Source organism: Carcharodon carcharias, chromosome 12, assembly GCF_017639515.1.
Source record: "Carcharodon carcharias isolate sCarCar2 chromosome 12, sCarCar2.pri, whole genome shotgun sequence".
NCBI lineage: Eukaryota > Metazoa > Chordata > Chondrichthyes > Lamniformes > Lamnidae > Carcharodon > Carcharodon carcharias.
Genome location: NC_054478.1, coordinates 73,644,403 through 73,665,683, shown reverse-complemented (window position 1 = coordinate 73,665,683; position 21,281 = coordinate 73,644,403). Strand labels below are relative to the sequence as shown.

The 21,281-nt window shown below is 42.6% G+C and overlaps 1 protein-coding gene across 5 annotated transcripts in view; it reads left to right on the top strand.

The window, feature by feature from the left end:
• The window catches only part of fmnl2a (formin-like 2a), a 269,355-nt gene that overhangs the window by 202,560 nt on the left and 45,514 nt on the right, over positions 1-21,281 (top strand). For all 5 annotated transcript variants that reach the window (XR_005944561.1, XM_041200688.1, XM_041200691.1 and 2 more), the window contains exons 8-10: positions 1,168-1,244; positions 2,368-2,461; positions 16,823-16,897. Coding sequence is in view for 4 of the 5 variants with exons in the window: in XM_041200688.1 (XP_041056622.1) it covers positions 1,168-1,244; positions 2,368-2,461; positions 16,823-16,897 (246 nt within the window). In the remaining variant the exon portion in view is untranslated. The remainder of the gene's footprint in view (positions 1-1,167; positions 1,245-2,367; positions 2,462-16,822; positions 16,898-21,281) is intronic.

Genomic DNA, 21,281 nt, shown 5'->3' with positions numbered 1-21,281 from the left:
CACCTTTTGGAATATGTATAAAAGCATGCAAAACAGGGGCACTAACTAAATTTTAGACCTGAATGTCATGATTGGGATCTATGGTTTCCTGCATGACATTTTTAATTTTCTTAACAGATTTCATTATGCTGTAAATTGCATTGGATATTTTTTTGTAGTAAACCTACAGGTGTAAGGACAAAATGACAGACATAGGAAATGATTTCTGATGATGTTTTTCAGGCCCTGCTGGAATCTCACTTACCAGCAGTTTCTTTGAGGTTTGCAATCCCTAATTCAGTGTCCTGGATTATTCAATCTTCCCATGGATTTGTTTCAAATATTTGGGCATGTGCTGGTTGATTTTCCACTGCTCCGTCATCTCTGATGACCAAAGGGTGGTGAAAGTCGGAAATAAGATATCTTGAGCATAGGGTGTAGCTACCATTTAGGCCAATCTAGAGAATCTTGAGAATGATGTTTGTTGGTTTTGAGTTGAGTTTGGCCATTGTAATACTGGAAATTTTCCATCATGTTGGAAAATCAAGAACAGTGTGTAATAACCTTTTTGGAGGAAATATTTTGAATTACTTATGATTTTAGATGAAAGAATGTATTTTGTGGAAAGAAATATAATCTTTCCATTATTGCATCTGGCAGAAAGTCCTACATATTTGTTCAATAATTCAATACGCAACAAATATGCAGGGATTGTGATCAGTTGCGACTTGTTATCAGAAACCTTATCCACTATCGACTCTATCTTGTCTTGGAGAACAAAGCATTTTTCCTACATGCTCCCCCTGCAATCGGGCCCCACACTTCTGACGAAACACTCTGCAAGTTGTGCTTCAATTTGTTAGTTATAATTTCCAATGGCTATAATTATTTTGTGACCAGACCTGGAGATTTACAACAAAAAAAAACATGGCTTATGAGATTCAGATTCGGGTAACACAGTGCTACGATTTTGCCTCCATTTGCAGTGCGATGGAATGTATGGCTTTTCTGTAATAACTCATTAGACCATTAGACACTGGATAGTGGGGCAGGATATTTTTTGTCATATTCTAAGATTTTCTGGACAACACCTTTTAGGAATTGTAAATTATGCTTATTATTGAATCAGAAGGTTACAACAATGATCTGTTATTCATGAATGATATTCCATTTTTCCTTTAATTGCAGTATGGCTTTAACATGGTCATGTCGCATCCACATGCTGTTAATGAAATTGCACTGAGTCTGAACAATAAGAATCCGAGGTAAGACATCTTTCCCACTTGAAGAACAAATGTGACTTAATATTGCTTCAGAAAAATGCAAAGGTACTGTGAAGGTACAGTGATTATTGGGTACAGTGATTATTGTTACAATCTTGTGCATAATTGAGTAGAACCGCATACACATGGGGGGTTTATTTTGGTGAATGGATGAAAGCAGGTGCTAATAATACAGGCTTGCTTGAAAGCCCAAATTTAATCGGACAAACTTAAATGCAATTTTGGTCCTAATTGCCGATTACCATAATTTTAACTTTCTTGGAGGTGCTAAAACAGGTGCCTGCAGGTTTAGCATTTAGCACTGATTGGCTGCAATGTTCATTGTATGCAGTGCATGTGGGCTCCGTGCATCTACTGTCACTGAAGATGTGGAGTGGGCTGGTTGATGCACAGTGGGATGTTTCAGGATGGCTCAGAGACTGAAGTGAGAGGGTGCACAAGTTCTTGGATGTAGCACTGGAGGTCCTAATGGAGGAGGCCCTGTACTCGCTCCATATTTCTCTTTTCTGCAGCTGCTGTGCCCAGCTTCATGTCCCACTCCCATTTCTCCTGTAGACCAAGGGTGATCCCCAGCTATATGCTCTTAACCAAGTACTTCCTTTCTCCTGGTGCTTTTTTATAAGCTGTTCAGTAGGGGAGAGTAGCACACCACTCACTGTATTAGTGAAGTCTCAGAGAATCATGGAATTAATGTTGCTAAGGGTATTGGTGAAGGCTTGAGAAAATGTCCCAGAATGCTATTTTTTCAAATCGTTTCAAAAATTCCCTTCAATCCTTTGGCAACAAGTGAATATTAAAAAGTGGTATATATTAAAATAGCACAGTCTTCAACAATGAATTGTTTCCTCTCCATTAGCTAGTCACTGTTCGAGGAGGTATCTGTTTTTATGAGATATATTGAACGTTGGCATTAGATTATCCTTTCTGAACAAAAGAGGCTGAATCTTTGGTTTACAGAATTCAATTAAACAATTCCAAAAAGAAGCATCATTGTCATTTACAGATGAATGTTTCCTGTGTGTGTATCTCCAGTACAAAAGAACTGGTGTAACCAGAGTCTTATTTATCCTAGCCCTGTTAATGATCTTGTTTGTTGCTATTGTAGGACAAAGGCTCTCGTCTTGGAACTCTTGGCAGCTGTTTGTCTTGTTAGAGGAGGACATGAAATAATTTTATTAGCGTTTGATAATTTCAAGGAGGTAAGATGCCTTTCTTCCTGGTAAAAGGCAACATGGGAATGATTTAATTTTTTGACAAGATTCACCCCTCTTTATGTTGTGGTGTTTCCTTTTCCATCATTTCTTGATTAGCAAAGTGTGTTTGAAGTAAAATTGTCACACCTACATTATTTTAAAATTTACCAGTTTATTCAAAAAGTAAGAATTAGTTCGCCCCAAGATGAGCTTCTGACCACATATCCATGCCATCGCTAAAACTACCTGTTTCTACCTCTGTAACATTACCCGACTTTGTCCCCGCCTTGGCTTATCTGCTGCTGAAGCCCTCATTCACGCTTTTGTTACCTCTAGACTTGACTATTCCAATGCACTCCTTGCTACCTTCTACCACCCGTAAACTTGAGGTCGTCCATGTCCTTACTTCCACCAAGACCAGTTCACCTGTCATTCTGTGCTTGTTGACCTACATTGGTCCCTGGTCAAGCAGTGCCTTGGTTTTTAAAATTCTCAACCTTGTCTTCAAATCCCTCCAAGGCATGGCCCCTTCCTATCTCTGTGATTTCCTCCAGCCCCACAACCCTTTGAGATATCTGCACTCATCTAACCCTGGTGCCTTGAGGATCCCTTATTTTAGTCGCTGCACCATTGGTGGCTGTCTCTTCAGATGCCTAGGCCCTAAGCTCTGTAATTCTCACCCTAACTCTTCAACTCTATACTTCCCTCTCTTCCTTTAAAACACTTCTTTAAACCTATTTCCTTGACCAAGCTTTTGTCAGTGGCCCTAACTTCTCCTAATGTGGTTCAATGTCTAATTTTGCTTGATCACGCCCCTGTAAAGTGGCTTTGGACACTTATTTTTTACTTTAAAGGTGCTATATAATTATAAGTTGTCACTGTAGCTCTAGAAAATGAATATGTCCTGAAATAAGCAGATTTCTAGGTAAAGTTTGCTAGTGAGAAATAGTAATTTAAAAAAAAAATTGACACAACTACCTCAAGAAAGTAAACTCTTCAAGGAGGAAGAATGTACCTAGTACAATCTGTTTGCATTTATCAGATTTGTAAAGTGTTTGTCAATTGGATGTTTGCAAAACACATAGCCATTCAACAATAACACGCTGCAACTTATTATCAGTGTATTTATTTATAAAGCATTCTAGTGACATCTAGTAGTGCTGAATAGACACTCCTCCTTGCAGAAGATGCTGTATACTCAAAGTCTTGGATTTCTGCTCAGGCTGCTCCCTTTAATAATTAATTTAATTGCTCTAGAAAACAAAAACAGTAAGTTAACTTATCTTAGGTAAAAATACAGAGGGACATAAATACAGTTGTACTTTTCCTCCTTGAACCTGGAGTACCGTGATTGGCTCAAGTTGAAAGTGTGTAGAGAAACATGCAGTACCAACCTGGAAATATCAACTGTTCAGTCCCTTTGTCCAATTAATCTTTTGTTAACCTCTCATAAAGGCACTTTGTTGGCTTAAAAAATCTGCCAATTTTGAACTATCTTGGTACTCCATACATTTTCATCCTGCCTGAAACTGTTAGAAAAGAAAGAGATGATACTAGCTAATGGATCATGGACAGTTGGTATATTAATTTTATAAGCTTTCATACAATGGCCTAAAGTAGCCATAATCGATCAACCAACATTTACTTACATTTTAATTTTCTGAATTGTAAGTCCATTTTGCGCAGGTTTTCAATTTTAGATGGAGCAAAATTCTAGACAATATGCAAAAGAAGGAAACAACAGTACTGAAATCACAAGGTGCTGATCCATAATTTTTACCCACAGCATATATTATTGTGGCACCTAATTAGTACTATTGTCTGGCAGTGTCTGAAATGAAGAACTATATCAACAGAGAATGATGCTCCTTTATTTGCTGTGGAGTTAAATGTGTGACCTTCAGGACCATTTTGAAGAAATATTAGTACCCTGGGCACTGTTAATGCAGAGCACTGCTTGAAAGAACAGAAGTTTCTAGGATTCCATGAGTTTTCCAATGGAAGGCACAATGGTGTACTGAAAAGGAAAATGGGATTTTAAAGAAGAAGTAATTGTGGAGCAAATGAAGGCAAAGAAATGATGAACATTAATAAAAATAATGGAATATTTTAAAACTGACATTAGGAGATAAGCTAAAGGAATTAGATAAAAAGACAAAAGAAACTTACATTAAATAAATGATTCAGTTTGCCATAAAACTGTGCATCTTTCCCCAATTAGGTAATTGCTTAGGAACTCGGTGCTTTGCTAATTAAACACGAGTACTTGTTACTAAATTAGCCCACTTAATCTTCAGTTCTGTAACCAATGTAGCAATTTCTTCACATGGGAAGTTAAAAGTTATTCAGTTGTGTTTATTATAGATTTGTGCACATACTTCCCCAGGATAAGGGACACCAAGCAGTAAATGGTAGTTAAAAGGAGCAGTTCAGAGTGGTAAACTGTTAGTAAAGCCATTGCTTATTGCTAGAACATAAGCTAATCTAAACACTCTTTTGTAAAAAGGCTGTCTGTCCTTAATATGCAAGGTTAAATCTGTACAAAGCTGAAATATGATTTCATTCAGCTACCCAGCATAAATTGTACAATAAGCTTGCTTATTCTTCAAAATATGAAAACTGCCTTGTTTTTCATTTAATGTTGGTTTTTAATACAAATTGTTTTTTCCAAAATATACTTTATTCATAAAATTTATAAGAGTACATTACATGACTGTTCAACATCATAGGTGACTGTTCAGCATCGTCATTACATAAAGTGCAAAACAACTTGGGATCTCCCAATACTATATGTTACTTATTACATTTATGATTCCAGCCAATATTTAGTGTTCATTACATGTCAAAAACACAGCCTTAAGGAGTTTTTTCACAGTTTCCAGCCGCTCACTGTATTGTGGCTGAAAGGCTTTAGATGATGGCCTTTCCCCATTGCGCCTTTGCAGTTGCCTCAAGCTTTAGTGCGTCCCTCAGCACATAGTCCTGGACCTTGGGATGTGCCAGTCTGCAACACTCGGTCATGAGCAACTCTTTGTACTGGAAGACCAACAAGTTTCAGGCAGATCAGATAGTGTCGTTCACTGAGTTGGTGGTCCTCCAGCCACAATTGATGTTTATCCTAGTGTGTCCCCTGGGAAAAGCCCGTAGAGCACAAGAGTTCTGCATCACGGAGCTGCTTGAGATGAACTTCAACAAAAACCACTGCATCTGTTACCACACCTGCTTTGCAAAGGTATGTTCTAAAAGGAGGTGGACAACAGTCTCTTACCCAACACAGCCACCTCAAGGACAACATGTGAAGGGGATGACACTCTGGCCAGGGTTTTCTGTGCCTGCTGGCATCGGGCACATATGGTGGTGTGAGCGAACAATATGGTGAGAGAGCCAAAAATCAGTTTGACGATGTGAAACCAGTTTGCAGTCGTGTCCGCCCCCCCCCCCCCCCACCAAGGCTTCACAGACAGCACCACATCACTTTTAGGGGGATTCATGGTAGGCCTCTCCCTACCAGATTAGCCATAGGTTGGTTGGCTTTTCAATGGCTGCAGGGCCATGTCTTGCTTGGGGAAGGAAGAGAATTGGCCTCAGGCAAGGGAAGAGTCTGCAGGGTGAGGGCTGTACTGGGGAAGGAGGGTATCCCAGGGTGTGTGTGGGGGGGACACATGTTTATCTGTGTAAGTGACCTCAAGATGGAGAGGGCTGCAGTGGCACTCTCCAGAGGAGATGAGGCCAGAAGGACATGTGAGGGTATGTGTGTGAGAATGGGTGGTGACACGCCTGAAGCTGGCAGAGAGTGAGATGCTAGTGAATGTGTGATGAGCTTGAGTGTACGAGTTTAGAGTGATGAGATTGTTGCCATACCTTGGCTGCATGGATGAGATCATTTATCCTCCATCTGCATTGGATGGCCAACCTCTTCTGTGCAACATTGGCACTGATCACCACTGCCATCGACTACCAAGCCAGAATGATAATGTAGCTGCCCCTCCTATGGCCAGAGTGGGAGTAGAGGACATCACAGTGGCCCTCCACAGTGTCCAAAAGACACTCGAGCGCTGCAGTCTTCTTGCCTTTTGGAGCCATGTCGTCTTTGTTGCAGTCCTGTGTTGGAAGCACTGAGCACGGCTGTACTTTAAATGTCGTGCCTGGCGTGATGAAACGGCGAGGTGATGGCGTGGCGGGTGAATCAGAGCCCGCCCGTCATCGAAACTGCATGTATCCTGGGAATACATAATTAATGTGGCAGGTTTGGAGCGATAAGGTTTGAAAAAACCCACCATTGCAGCCGGAGGGAAAAACATTGTTAGTATAAATCTGGGACGTTTCCGCCCTCTGGGTGTACAGGAATGATCAGATGGGGAGGGCCCTTCTCACCACCAGCTAATTTATGTCTTGGTGCTTTTTTGAAGGTTCTGGTGAAGAGGCATTCTAAGCCTGCTCAGGAAACTATCTGGCAGGATCCGCCTTCTCCTTTTCCTGCCGGGCCTTGAGGATGTTACATGCAAACCACTGACTGATGGTCAAAGGCGTTTTCTGCATAAACTTCTCCACAAGGGATAGGTGGTATGGCATGATCCAACAGAAAGAACATTCCATGGCAGCTTGGCCAGACCTATCCTTTGCAACACTGGGACAGGTAGAACCTCAGCACGTATGACACTTGGTGTTTGCGTACAGTTTGATACAGCCACACACAAAGGTGATCATCAGGATGAGGGTGACATTGGATACATTTTTCCCCCTTTATCTAGATGGTTGCATATCGTGTTCCTGCGGGCAAGGTCCATTTTCAATCTCCAGACAAAGCGGAATATGGCTTAGGTGATCACTACAGGGCACGAGTGGGGGATGGGCCGGACTTGTGCAACATCGAGCAATACCGAGAGTGCCTCACACCTGATGATCAGGTTCTTGCCTGCAGTGGAGAGGGAGTGTTGCTCCCATATGTCCAGTTTTTGTTTTATCATGACTACATGCTCCTTCCAGTTGGTGCACACCCCAGCCCCCCCTTTAAACCATATCACAAGCACCTCCAGGTAGTGTGACCTGATGGTGAAGGGCACAGAGAATCAGTTGGCCCAGTTCCTAAAGAGTGTGACCTCACTTTTGCCATGATTTACTTCAGCTTTCGAGGCCAGTTCGAACTGGCCGCAGATGTTCATCAGTCTGTGCACTGACCGCGGATCCAAGCAGAAGATAGTGATATCATCCATGTCTCCACTGCCTGGGATTGTTACTCCCTTTATGTCTGCATCCTACCTAATGGACTTAGCAAGAGATTTGACACAACACACGTGCAAGACAGTGGAGTGAGGATAGCCCTACTGACTACGGATTTGATTAGAAAGCATTAATTGCCTATCCTAAATTGCCCTTGAGAAGGTCATGGTCAGCTGCCTTCTTAAGCTGCTGCAGTCACTATCTAGTGCTTTTTAGGGAACGAGTTCCAGGATTTTGACCCAGTAACAGTGAGGGAATGGCAATCTAATTCCAAATCAAGATTGTGTGTGGCTTGGAGAGGAATTTGCAGGTGGTGGTGTTCCCATGCATCTACTGCCCTTTTCCTTCTAGGTGGTAGAGGTTATGGGTTTGGAAGGTGCTGTTGAAGGAGCGCTGGTGAGTTGCTGCAGTGCATCTTTTTGGTACACACGCTGCTGCTACTGTGCATTAGTGGTGGAGGGAGGGAATGTTTAAGCTAGTGGATGGGATGCCAATCAAACAGACTGGCGTCGAGCTTTGAGTGCTATTGGGGGTGCATTCATCCAGACATGTGGAGGAGAGTATTCCATCACACTCCTGACTTGTGCCTTGTAGATGGTGGATAGGCTTTTGCAAACCAGGAGGTGGGTTACTTGCTGCAACATTCCTAGTCTCTAACCTGCCCTTGTAGCCATTGTATTTATATGGCTAGTCTGGTCCTGTTCAGTTTCTGGTCAATGGTAACCCCCAGGATGTTGCTAGTCAGGGATTCAGCGATGATAATGCCATTGAATGTCAAGGGAAGATGACTTGAGTGGCGTGAATGGTACTTGCCACTTATCAGCCAAGCCCGAAAATTGTCCAGGTCTAGCTGCATATGGGCACGGACTGCTTCAGTATTTGAGGAGTCGTGAATGGTGCTGAACATTGTGCAGTCATTACCGAACAAGTCCACTTCTGACCTTTTGATGGAGGGAAGGTCATTGATGAAGCAGTTGAGGATGGTTGTGCCTAGGACACTATCCTGAGGAACTCCTGCAGTCATGTCCTGGAGCTGAGATAACTGACCTCCAACAACCATCTTCCTTTGTGCTAGGTATGACCCCAACGAACGGAGAGTTTTCCCCCGATTCCGGTTGACTTCAGTTTTGCTAGGGCTCCTTGATGGCACACTCAGTCAAATGCTGCCTAGATGTCAAGGGCAGTCACAGTCATCTCACATGTTGAGTTCTGCTTTTTTGTCCATGTTTGAACTGAGGCCGCAATGAGGTCATGAGCTGAGTGGCTCTGGCAGAACCTAATTTGACCACTGGTGATGAGGGTTATTATAGGCTCATAGACTCATAGAGTCTATTATTATTATTCTGAGTAAGTGCCACTTGATGGCACTGTCAATGACCGCTTCCATCCCCTTACTGATGATCGAGAGTAGACTGATGGGGCAGTAATTGGTTGGATTGCATTTCTCATTTTTTTTTGGGCAGGACATACGTGGGCAATTTTCGATATTGCAGGGTAAATTCCAGTATTGTAGCTGTACTGGAACAGCTTGGCTAGGGCCATGGCTAGTTCTAGAGCACAAGTCTTCAGTACTACTGCTGGAATGTTGTTAGGGCCCATGGCTTTTGAAGTATCTTGTGCCTTCAGCCACTTCTTGATATCATGTGCAGCCAATCGAATTGGCTGAAGACTGGCATCTGGGATGCTGGGAACCTCAGGAGGAGGCTGAGATGCATCATCCACTCGGCACTTCAGGCTGAAGATAGTTGAAATGCTTTGGCCTTCTCTTTTGCGCTGATGTGCTGGGCTTCATTGAGGATGGGGATATTTGTGGAGCTTCCTTCTCCCAGTAGTTGTTCAATTGGCCATCACCATTCACGCCTGGATTTGGCAGGAGTGTAGAGCTTGGATCTGATCTGTTGGTTGTGGGATTGCTTAACTATGTCTACCATATGGTGCTACCATTGTTTGGCATGCAGGTAATCTTGTGTTGCAGCTTCACCAGGTTGATTTCTCACATTTAGGTATGCCTGGTGCATTTCTAATTCTGACTTCTAATTTGCTCCTTCTCGCCTATGGAGGGTGATGCTGCCTTTCCTCATGGATTCTGACATGCTGCCAGGCAGAAGCATGCTCTCGTACACTTGCAGCAGGTCTGAGCTGATTCACTCCTATAGGGGTTGAATACAGCTTGGCCAGTAAGCTTCTGGGAGTTTTACTCATCTTGAATGACCTGATGACCTTTATCACCTTGTCCAGTGGTTTGTCCAGACACTCCTGTGTATTTTCTTCTAAGAGTTTTGTGATAGAGACAGGAAGGACTGGAAAGCTGTGCAGTCTGTGGGCTTCATATCATACAAAAAGGCATAAAAGGATATGCAGCTCCTTAGTATGTCAGACAGCGAAGTTGTTACTGAGCCATCATCTTCCTTCAGGCTACTGATCACGGAGATCTCTCTCTACCTTTTGGAAGAAGAAATGGGAGCGTGTCTCATCCTGTTCCATTGACTGGACTCTGGCCTGGAAGATGTTTTCGGAGGCCTCTGCTGCAAAGAGTGAGGCCCACTTGCTCGTTACCTCTTGGAGGTCCGCCTTAACCTGATCCCCATCGACTCCAGTAGGAGCAGAATCTGCCTGCTTTTCTGGAGTTGGGACATTTCTCTCTGTTTCTCTCCGGCCTTCTGAACGCCTTGGAGGATAAAGGACCTCTTGATGTTCACCTTGACTGCTTCCCAACAGATGCCAGGGACTCAGAAGAGGGTTTTTATGATTCCCCAACATTTGTTCCTCAATGTTTCCTGGGGTCAGCAATTTCACATTCAGTTTCCATGTCCACCTGCCAACCCTCTGGTGTTCCTGTAGGTGACAATTGGCTAGTAAGAAGCAGTGGTCAGAGAAAAACTTGACATCAGTGGATCTGACTGTGAATGCTCGGGACACAAACAGGAAGTCAATCCTGGAACTGCAAAATGCCTTGCCAAAAGCCATGGATAACTACGTACCATCCAACAGGAGAAACCTCCCATGGGTTCCATAGAGAACACAGTAGTCTACACAGAAAGAAACAGCATCTTTATAACAAGACTAAGTTGTCTGGGGATGCAGAGGACTGGAAGGAATACAAAACCTGTTAGAGCAAAGTAAAGAAAGCTCCCAACAAAACAAGGCAAGGTTAGGTTTCTATCTGATGACCACCGTTAAGGAGGCTTCTAGTCATTCATTCTGGTCATTCATTAAGAAAGGAAGAAATGGGCATTTCAGACATCAAAATAGAAAATAGAGTTATATTTGGGAAGAATTTTCAGGTTGGCGAGCGGAGGCAGGGCCTGCTTGCTGACACATAAAATGACATGCGTGCTGACGTCGGGCGGGTGTCCTGATGTCACCGCACATCATTTAGATTTTCAGTTTGGCGGACGCGCAGCTGACTCGGCTGCATGCCCACCGAACTGTCAAAGACCTATTAAGGCCTGTTCAAAAACTAATTAAAACAGTTAAATGAGCTGCTTGTCCAACCTTAATGTTGGTGGGTGGGTGAATAGGCCTTTGCATATTTCATGAAAACTCATCCACGGGTGGGATGAGGTTTCATGAAGTGTTTTAAAATGCAATAAAAATTAATAAAAAGATTCATTGACATGTCCCAGTTCATGTGACACTGTCACATGAGAGGACATGTTTTAAAAGTTTTTTTTCCATTATTTAAATTTTAAAACCTTAAATTGATCTCCCTCAGGCACCTCTGTGCCCCAGGGAGATTTCTGTGCCATTTCACGCGCATGCAGGTAAGAGTGCTGGCCCCAACTCGGGGAATCCCTCCGCACCCGCACAGAGAGCGCTCAGTGCTTCTGGGCGAGCGTTACGCTGGACGGGCCTTAATTGACCCGCCCACGTAAAATGGTGACGCAGACCCGATCGGGGTGCCAATCGGGTGTGTGCTCGCTCCCTCCAGCCCCCGCACAACCAACCACCCCCCACGCCCTCCCCCCATGAGGGGAAAATTCAGCTCTATGATCCTAAAGGTAAAGTAGAAGCTCTAATTTACCAGATAAGATTGAACACACAAATGCAGCTTAGACAGTGACCATGTACAGACACACTAAAACTCATTATAAGTAAAGAAAGGGTTTGTAATTATTGCAAGAAATAAATCCAAATTAAGTTCCAGGTCCAGATGAAATACCTCCCTGGATCTTCAAGTTAGCAGCTGAAGAATGGGCTCCAATATTGACCAATCTCTTCAAGAGTCAATCAACATCTGCTACTTACCAGACCAGTGGAGACGAGATAACATCTGTGTCATATTCCAAAATGGGTGTGGGTCAGCCAGAAAAATACAAACCAGTATCTCTCACCAGCATCATGTGCAAATTGCTTGAGCAAATTGTTTGTTCTCATGTCATGAAGCACTTTGAAGCTCCGAAATCCAGGTAGGTAGCATGGCTTTTGGTCAAAAAAATCTATCGAAACACAATTTTACAGACGGTGATGACCTAGCTTCAAGTCTCGAAAGAGATTGAAGTACTCACGTGGCAATGCTGGATTTCTCAAAAGCCTTCGACAAAACTATGCATGAAATGCTCTTGTTTAAACTTCAATACTATGGAGTCGAGAGGCATTATCAAATTGGATCTGGCACTTGCTCCCCCACGGATGATGGAGATTGGTGTGTGATGGGGAGTCATTCTCTCCTAGAGGTCTCCTTTCCAGGGTGCCTCCAGGAACTGTGTTGGGTCTTCTACTATTCTTGACGTACACAAAGAAAACCTTCCCAACAAGTTAAAAAACAAGGTGTGACTCTTTACGGGCGACTGTGTAGTTTATGCATCAGAGAAAACTCAAGATCATATCAATTCATTGCAAGATGATCTTCTGGAATTGTAAAATTGGCAGGACCAATGGGAATTGGCATTTAGTGATTAAAAAATGCTATGTCATGTGTACTATCAACCAAAAGGATTCACCAACAGCTTTAATTTCTGTGATCAAATTCTCCAGCAAGTAGATATACAACCATACAGGTTCATCTGAAAAGCAGTTTTCACCTGGGATTCCACATTCAGCAGATAGCATCCAAAGCAAACAGGGTTTTTGGATTTCTGAGGAGGAATCTTTGTATTGCAACAAAAATATCGGAGTTATAGCTTACCAAGCATCTGTTTGTCCAGTTTTGGAGTATGCAAGTTGTGTGTGAAATTCTTATATGGCAAAATATATAAATAAGATTGACCAATCCAAACATGTGTTGCACGAATTCTGCACAAACTAGTGTGGGAAATACACCAGTGTCACATCCTTGATCAAAGATTTGGAATGGGAGTCACTACAGCAAGGGAGGGAGAAAATTAGACTGACCATGTTCTATAAAACATGGTATGGACTCGTGGGAATTGACAGCAACAAGTACCTGGCGCCCTCTTTCAGTGACAACATATAAGGTAGCCATCCACAGAAACTACAAAGACCATTTGTTTCCAAGACAGTGTCAACAATCTTTCTTTCCATGGACAATCCCACACTGGAACAAGCTGCCAAAGGAAACAGCCACAGCTCCATCGCTTCAAATCTTCAGGGCCCATCTCCAGATTATTTCCATTTATAAGTTTTCCATTATCAGGACTACCATTTCAGCAGGTCATGTATGGTTTAACTAGTGCTAACCATATAAATCTTGGTGGAATATAGATGTTAGTCTGTGATTCTAGCACAACCAAAGCACAAGCAGAATGGATCGACCAGGTGTACCTGCATAGCGCTCCATCTGCAGGGCTGCTGAAGAGCAGCTTGGCGTCTTTTTCTTTTCCCATCAGGAGTCTGGATGTCATTTCCAGTTTGCTGTTGGTCCTGCCGGATCGTCCAGCCCCATCGATGATACAGTTGAAGTCACTTCCCAGAATGACTGGCCTGGATGTCACCAGCAGCAGTGGGAGCTGCTGGAGGATTGTTGGGAATTCACTGTTTTGTTCATGTTGATTAACCACAGCTGAGTGTTTTTATATGGTACTTCTGCTACGAGGAGGTGACCAGCCACCACCCCTTAACTTCAGAAATGGTGAAGTTGCTTCCCCACAGCAGAATCCAAGGCTGGAGGAATGGGAATTGTATCCTCCTGAGCAGATTGATGACCCATGGGACTACCATTGTGACCATTGCCTGTAAGCGTTGAGGTACTGTATCCCAGATACAGCGGGTCAGCTTTGACCTTAGCAAAGCACCCAAAGATCAAAACACATCATGTAGTAGACCAGTGCTGCTGGCTTATTGGAGCTGGGGCGCACTGGCCTCTTCACTTTGAGGTTGGGGTGTGCTGGCCTCTTTGCTTTGAGGTTTGAGGTTCGGATTCTCAGTTGGTTTCCTTTTCTCCTTGGGCATGCTGAAAAATTTCATATGCAGCGACATTCTTGAAGATCATGTCAAAGTATCTAGCACTAGGCAAGTCCTGAAGGCAGTGGACATCCACAGCCCCAAATCTGTAACATTCTAAAACTACTCTCTTAATGAAGAAGTCACAGTCAATGAGTGTACATCCTTCACTATCTTTCACCACCATCCTAATGGTGTTATGCATCCAGTAGTTTGGGGTCCAGTTGCTGGTTGTAGCCAGCACCTCTTTCTTGGATAGGCATTAAAGCTCCAACCAGATGGAAAACAAACAACTGCAGTTAAGCTTCCAATACCAAAGGGTGGAAGGCTGAAAGCTTGAGCTGAAACATCCCAAAAATAAATCAAACCCAGAACTCTGCGAACTTAACTTGTCCTGGGAGAACCATCATCTTGATCCTGGTCTCTCACCCCTGCCAGGTAAGTATGAAATTACATTGAAATAGAACCTTTTCCCTTTACCAAGTTCAAAACCGGACAAAGTGTAGGGCAAAGAGTATGGCTCAAGAACATATTTTAAAATTGTTGTGAGCTGTGGAGCCATTATTTCCCTCTTTCTCTGAGATGGAATGTTTCCGAAACATGTAAACCAATGAGGTCACTGATCTTGGGGGAAAAAGCTTTAAGTGATGAGCATCCTCTGTACTCAAGTTAACTAATCCTTACTTTTGTAAGTTCTGAACTCACCTGCTCTTCTTTTCAAATTATAATTTTGTCTCTTCATTTTTAAAGAATTTTGCATCGTGTTTCTCCCACATGACACCTCAAAAGTGGCTCATCTGTAAACTACCAAAACATATTAATGAAGCTAACAAATTAAAGTAATGAATTGGGAAACATTGTAGAATGTAGAATTCTCTGCCATAAACTATTGTTAAAGTGGAGTCCATAAAATATATTTTCAAAAGTGAATTAGTTGTTTTAAGAAGGGGAACATTACAGGGTTTGTAGAGAAAGCCAAGGGTGGAATTAGACTGGTGGCTCATGTGGAAAGGACAGCAGCACAGAATTGGTGGGCCAGATGGTCTGTTTCTCTTATGGAGCATTCTATAACTGCAGTAAATTGGGTGTGAGCATCAAGCAATTATAATCATCTGTATAATTGATAAATAGATATGAATAACTATTGAATTCAACTATTGCACAATGATTTAACTACATTTTGCACATGTTTTACAACCACAGGGAAAATTCTGGATTAAAGAACAGTATTTAAATTAATCATAAGTAATACTTGAATATTAAACATAATGGGAAGTTATATTATTCAAATCCTAAATTGCAACTCTAGTTTGAACAGCATACAATGAACTCTTATCTACACAGATTATATGGTGATTGGACATATAGAAAGAAGCTGAAGATAACTTTTTTCTCCTGAGGGCACAGATGGTTAAATTAGTGTGTAGCTAAACCATACTAAGAAGATCACAGGTTTAATCCCTGGTAGGAATTGAGTTAGTGAGATCAGCCAGAACAGCAATAGAAATGGTATAATTGGTTTCATTCCCCTTGCGTTAAGGAATGAAAATTGAACAGTGTTCTGCTCCTATTTGTTGTCCTGTGACTCCTGCTTGAACGTTTTTACGTAGATTAAGGATTAGGATTGGATTATGTTCGCCTGCGATGCCCCCAGATTTGTGCAGTCTGCCAAAACTCACTGTCTACGTTTAGACAAGAATAATGGCCATTTTGACAAATACGAAAAGGCACTTGGCACTTGTGCAGCTGTACCAAAAATTACTTCTGAGTAGAAGGAGAGAGAAAATTAGTGGTTTCAAAAAAAGATGGTTGATAAATGAGACTAAACCACTGCTGGGAAAATGAACGTTGCAGCTCTCACATGATTAATAATATGCATCTTACAGCTTCTTCAGTTCAGTAGAACAATAAGTTAATTTATCTTAAGTAAATGAAGTGACATGCTAAAGTTCTTTTTCATTTAGTGTTCACATAAATCAGCCTGTTATTTGAAGGCGTGTCCTCCTGGTGTTTTCCCTCATAACCTGTTTTTTATGAAGTATGTAGCATAAACAATTGTTTTTTAATTCAGTGTTTTTTTTTGCAGTGAGCTCTGCTGAAGGTTATATTTGCATCAAATTTGTATTACACATTTGGGTAATATTTTACTCAGCTGTTCTGGAAATGCATAGTCATGTGTTAATTTGTCTAACTTGCCTTAACCTTCTTGGGCCTGAGATCCAAAAACTTGCCTTTCTTTTCTTATGTGAAACCTCTTTATTGTCAGATATAGAGTGAGAACCTAAAATCTCCAGCAACAGACTTACAAACAATACAGGTCTTGGAAGCTTGGATGCAGCCTCCTCCTGTTACCTCGGCAACACAGAGCTGGGAGACTTCCACCTTCAGCTCATTCAGAAGCCCTTGCATCTCCTTGCTATGCAAATCACACATCTTGATTTTTGCTATTTTCTTGGATAACTGCAGAGTATGTAATGAGAAATGCCAATGAAGAGAGATTTTAAGGTTATATCCTAGGTTTAGAAACTGATGCACAGCTAAATTATGTGGTACCAGTGAACCAACTGTGTGAATTATGTGCTGTCTAACTAGTTATTTGTTTATTTTACAGAAATAACTATTATTTTACAGTTGATTTACCAACATTCGGAGAAAATTATTGTGTGTACAGTTGCTATGTACTGCCAATTCGCTCATTAAAATGGTACATGGTTGTGAGTCTTGTTCCTAATCTGTACATAGAGCACCCTCTAGTGTTTAAATGGAATTGTTTAAATTTTTTTCTCATTTTACATCTCTCCTCAGGTGTGTGGTGAAAAGTACCGATTTGAAAAGCTAATGGAACATTTCCGAAATGAAGACAATAACATTGACTTCATGGTAAACATCTTATTAACTTAATAAATCTTGTACCCTTCATTGCACCTTTGTTATCATGTATCACCTCTCCAGATAAATTCCTATACTGGCGAAGTGGACATTAAGAAAAATGTTGGCGCTGTGTAGTATCTATAGATATCAGATTTTGTCTACAAATGTCTCATCTCATTTTTTTCAGGGGTACAATACATATCCATATTGCGATTTGAGCAATATTACCACTTTTTTAATTCATTCATGGGATGTGGGTGTTGCTGGCAAGGTCAGCATTTATTGCCCATCCCTAATTGCTTATAAGAAGGTGGTGGTGGTGAGCTGCTGCCTTCTTGAACCTCTGCAGTTCCTATGGTTTGGGTACACCCACAGTTCTGTTGGAGCGGGGTACCAGGATTTTGACCCAGCTATAGTGAAGGAAATGCGATTCTCGTTCCAAGTCAGCTTGGTAAGTGGCTTGGAGAGGAACTTTGTAGAGTTCCCATGCACCTGCTGTCCTTGTTCTTCTAAGAGATCAGGGATTTGGGAGGTGCAGTCAAAGAAACTTTGGCAAGTTGCTGCAGTGCATCTTATAGATGGTGCACACAGCTGCCACTGTGCGCCAGTGTGGAGGGAGTGAATGTTTAAGGAATGTTTAAGGAGTGTACTTGGATGGGGTGCTGATTAAATGGGCTGTTTTGTCTTCAATGGTATTCAGCTTCTTGAGTGTTGTTGGAGCTGCACTTATCCAAGCAAATGGGGAATATTCCATCACACTCCTGGCTTGTGCCTTGTAGACAATGGACAGGCTTTGGAGAGTCAGGAAGTGAGTTAGTTGCTGCAGGATTCCCAGTCTCTGGCTTCGCTTGTGTAGCCACAATATTTAAATGGCTAGTCCAGTTCAGGTCCTGGTCGGTGGTAACCCCCAGGATGATGAAGGTGGGGGGATTCACCAGTGGTAATGCCACTGAATGTTGGTGATGGTTATTGTTATGACTTGGGCTGGGCGAGATCCCCCAATTTGATAACTTCCCGAATGGGACCCCAATTTGTTATCATCCCAGATGAGATACCCCAATTTGCTATGCTCCTGGGTGAGGAGGAATGAGCTGGCTCCCCTATTTTATTTGATCCCCACGTTTGATTGCAACAAAGTTAATTTAAAAGGGATCCCTTCCCCCTGTAGATACCTAGGGCAGAATTTTGCCACTGGCAAGCAGGGAGTGTGGCCCGCTCACCAACGCATAAAATGACGCGGGATGATATCGGGCGGAACATCTGATGTCACCCCCCCACCCATTTAAATTTCCAGGAAGGCGGGGGCGCAGCAAAATCAGCTGCGGGATCACCGACCTGTCAATGGCCAATTGAGGCCATTGACAGGATCATTTAGCCAATTAAAGGGACCTGCCCATCCAACCTTAAGGTTGGTGGGACGGCCAGGAGCCCCAGCGGCAAATAGAAAAAACATGAAACCTCATCCACCGGCGGGATGAGGTTTCATGCAGGGCTTTAAAAAGTTTAATAAAGTTATAGTGTAAATTACGAACATGTCTCATCTCATGTGACATTGTCACATGAGGGGGACATGTTAGGGGATTTTTCTTTTCTATTTTTAATCTTTTTCAAAGTGGCAGCGATCTCCCTGAGGCTGCACTTTGCCTCAGGGAGATGTGCGTTCTTTCGTGCGCATGTGCGAAAGAGCGCACTCTCACTTGTGGGGAATCCTCCCTGCCCGCACAGGAAGTGCCTGTGAAGCACGTAAAATGGCGTTGCGGCCCGCTTCTCCGGTGGGGATCGGCTCCCCGTCTGCCGGAGATTGGGTCAGGCCCACCTGCCCGACAGGCAGAAAATTCTGCCCCTATTTAGTAAAAACCCAAAAAGGAAATAATAAAAACACAACACACGTACACACAGAGCAGAAATGAGAAGTTCAGCCCAAATAAAAGTTGAAAAAGAGATAAAAAATCAGCCTCTGGCTTGTCCGTGAGGCATAGATGGCGATACGTTGCAGCGGTTAAGTTGGGTGATTCCAGTAGAGCTGACTTTGACAGGTTTGCAGTTGGGTTTGGAGACACTTGGTTCTGCAGGTTAGCTGAAGAAACTGTCCAATCCCTTTTTTATTGTGGCTTTGCTGACTTGCCCCCAGCAATGGAGAGGAGAGAGCCTTTGCCTACAAGCTACAAAGGGGTGCCTAGTCAATCTTCTGCTGTAACTTTCATAGGCACACCAGAACTAGAATGCCCAGATCAGTTCTAGCTTTTTAACCCCTTTCCTTTGTGTATTCCTGGAAGGGAAAAAAACAAACATGTCTTTTGCCCAGAGTCTGTTTTCTTTCAACTCAGATCATTACCACATTCTGAGATATAATTCAACAGGAGATGCTTTCTGCTGAGATGTGGTAATTAAACTCCATTGTCTCTGCAACCACAGGAGATTGAAGTTCAGTCTTTTGCATTTCATCTCTTCCTCTCAAGTACGTCTGTCTGAAGTAGGCTTTGACACCTTTTTAGGTGCGACATTTCATGTTCTCTCTGGACTAGTCTGTCAAATATAATCCACATAGGAATTTTCCAGAAGGTGGTTACTTTACATTCTCAGCCATCTTTTGTTCAGTGTCTTTGCTTGTATGCTTTTTTAATAAAAGACATGTGTCTTCCTTAAAAAGTTCAAAATGCCTGTAAGTAATTTGGGGCTGCATTCCACTGTTGCCACAATATTCCCTGGCACTTGTGTGGTGCGAGTGTTAACTTGCCATTTATCAGCCCAAGCCTGACTGTTGTCCAGGTCTTGCTGCAGGCAGGCAGAGACAGCTTTAGTAACTGAGGTGTTATGAATGGTGCTAAACATTGTGCAATCATTAGCGAATGTTTCCACTACTGATCTTATGATGGAAAGAAGATCATTGATGAAGAAGCTGAAGATGGTTGGGCTTAGGGGATTACCCTGAGGAACTTCTGCAGTGATCTCCTGGGACTGAGATGATTGACCTCCAACTATCACAACCATTTTCCTTTGAGCTAAGTATAATTTCCACTAATGGTAAGTTTTCCCCTGATTCCTATTGACATCAATTTTACTAGGGCTCCTTGATGAAAGCTGCCTTGATGTCAAGAGCAGTCACTCTCACCTCACCTCTGGAATTCATGTTCCAGCAAGGCTAAAACGAGATCTGGAGCCAAGTGATCCTGGCGGAGCCCAAACTGATCATTGATATGCACGTTACTGCTGAGTAAGTGCCATTTGATAGCACTATCAGTTACACATCTATCACTCTGCTTACGATCAAAAGTACACGGATGGGGCAGTAATTGGCCGGATTTGATTTGTCCTGCTTTTTGTGGACAAGACACATCTGGGCAATTTTTGACATTGTCGAGTAGATGCCGGTGTTGTGGGCTGTACTGGTAAAGCTTGGCTAGGGGCATGGCTTGTTCAGGCGCACAAATCTTCAGTACTACAGCCAGGATATTATCAGGACCCATAGCCTTTGCAGTATCTATTTCCTTCAGCCATTTTTTGATATCTTGTGGAGTAATGGCTCCATAAATTGGCTGAAGATCGGGACCTGTGATGTTGGAGATCTCAGGAGGAGGCCAAGATGGACCATCCGCTGGACACATCTTGCTGAAGCTTTATCTTTTTCTTTTGCACTGAAGAGCTGGGCTCCACCATTATTGAGGATGGCGATGTTCATGAAGTTGACGACTCCTGTCAGTTGTTTAATTGTCCACCTCCATACACAACTGGATGTAGCAGGAGTGCAGAGCTTTGACCTGATCCATTAGTCCACAGTAGTTAAACTTTCAGTGTGTTGAAGATTATCAATGATGGATGAGGATCAGCGAGAATGCTCTGCTGTGGACTAAAACACACAAAAAAATGTTGGATAAAATCATTGAATGATGGTGCAGTGTGTCTGGATCTGTATCACAGACCACAGCCGCCTAGCAGATTGAAATGACAGAGTTGCAACATGAATAATATTTCTTTCAGTGAACAATCTGATAACACTGAAAAATAATTCTGTGATACTGGAGTTCAATGATGTAAAATGTTGTGTCATGCAATTTGCGTGCATTATGTTGCTATTTCCTTAACTGATCAAACTTTTGAACAATCTCATTAAAATAACACAATTCTGATTTAACCTTTTGCATACCTCATTTACTAATTATTAACCTCTAAGTTAACCAGTGTTGCCTCCTTTCCAGGCTGAAAATTTAGGACAGGATTTTCCAGCCCTGCCCGCTGTTGGGATCATCCGGTCTCGCTGAAAGTCAGTAGACTTTTGGCTGGCTCGCTGCATTCCCCACAGTGGGCACCAGCCTTAGTCTTACTTCATAACTCGATCTTTCCACACCAGAGGTCAGACTCTGAGCTCTTTTCTGCATGCTCTCCTGACCTCAAA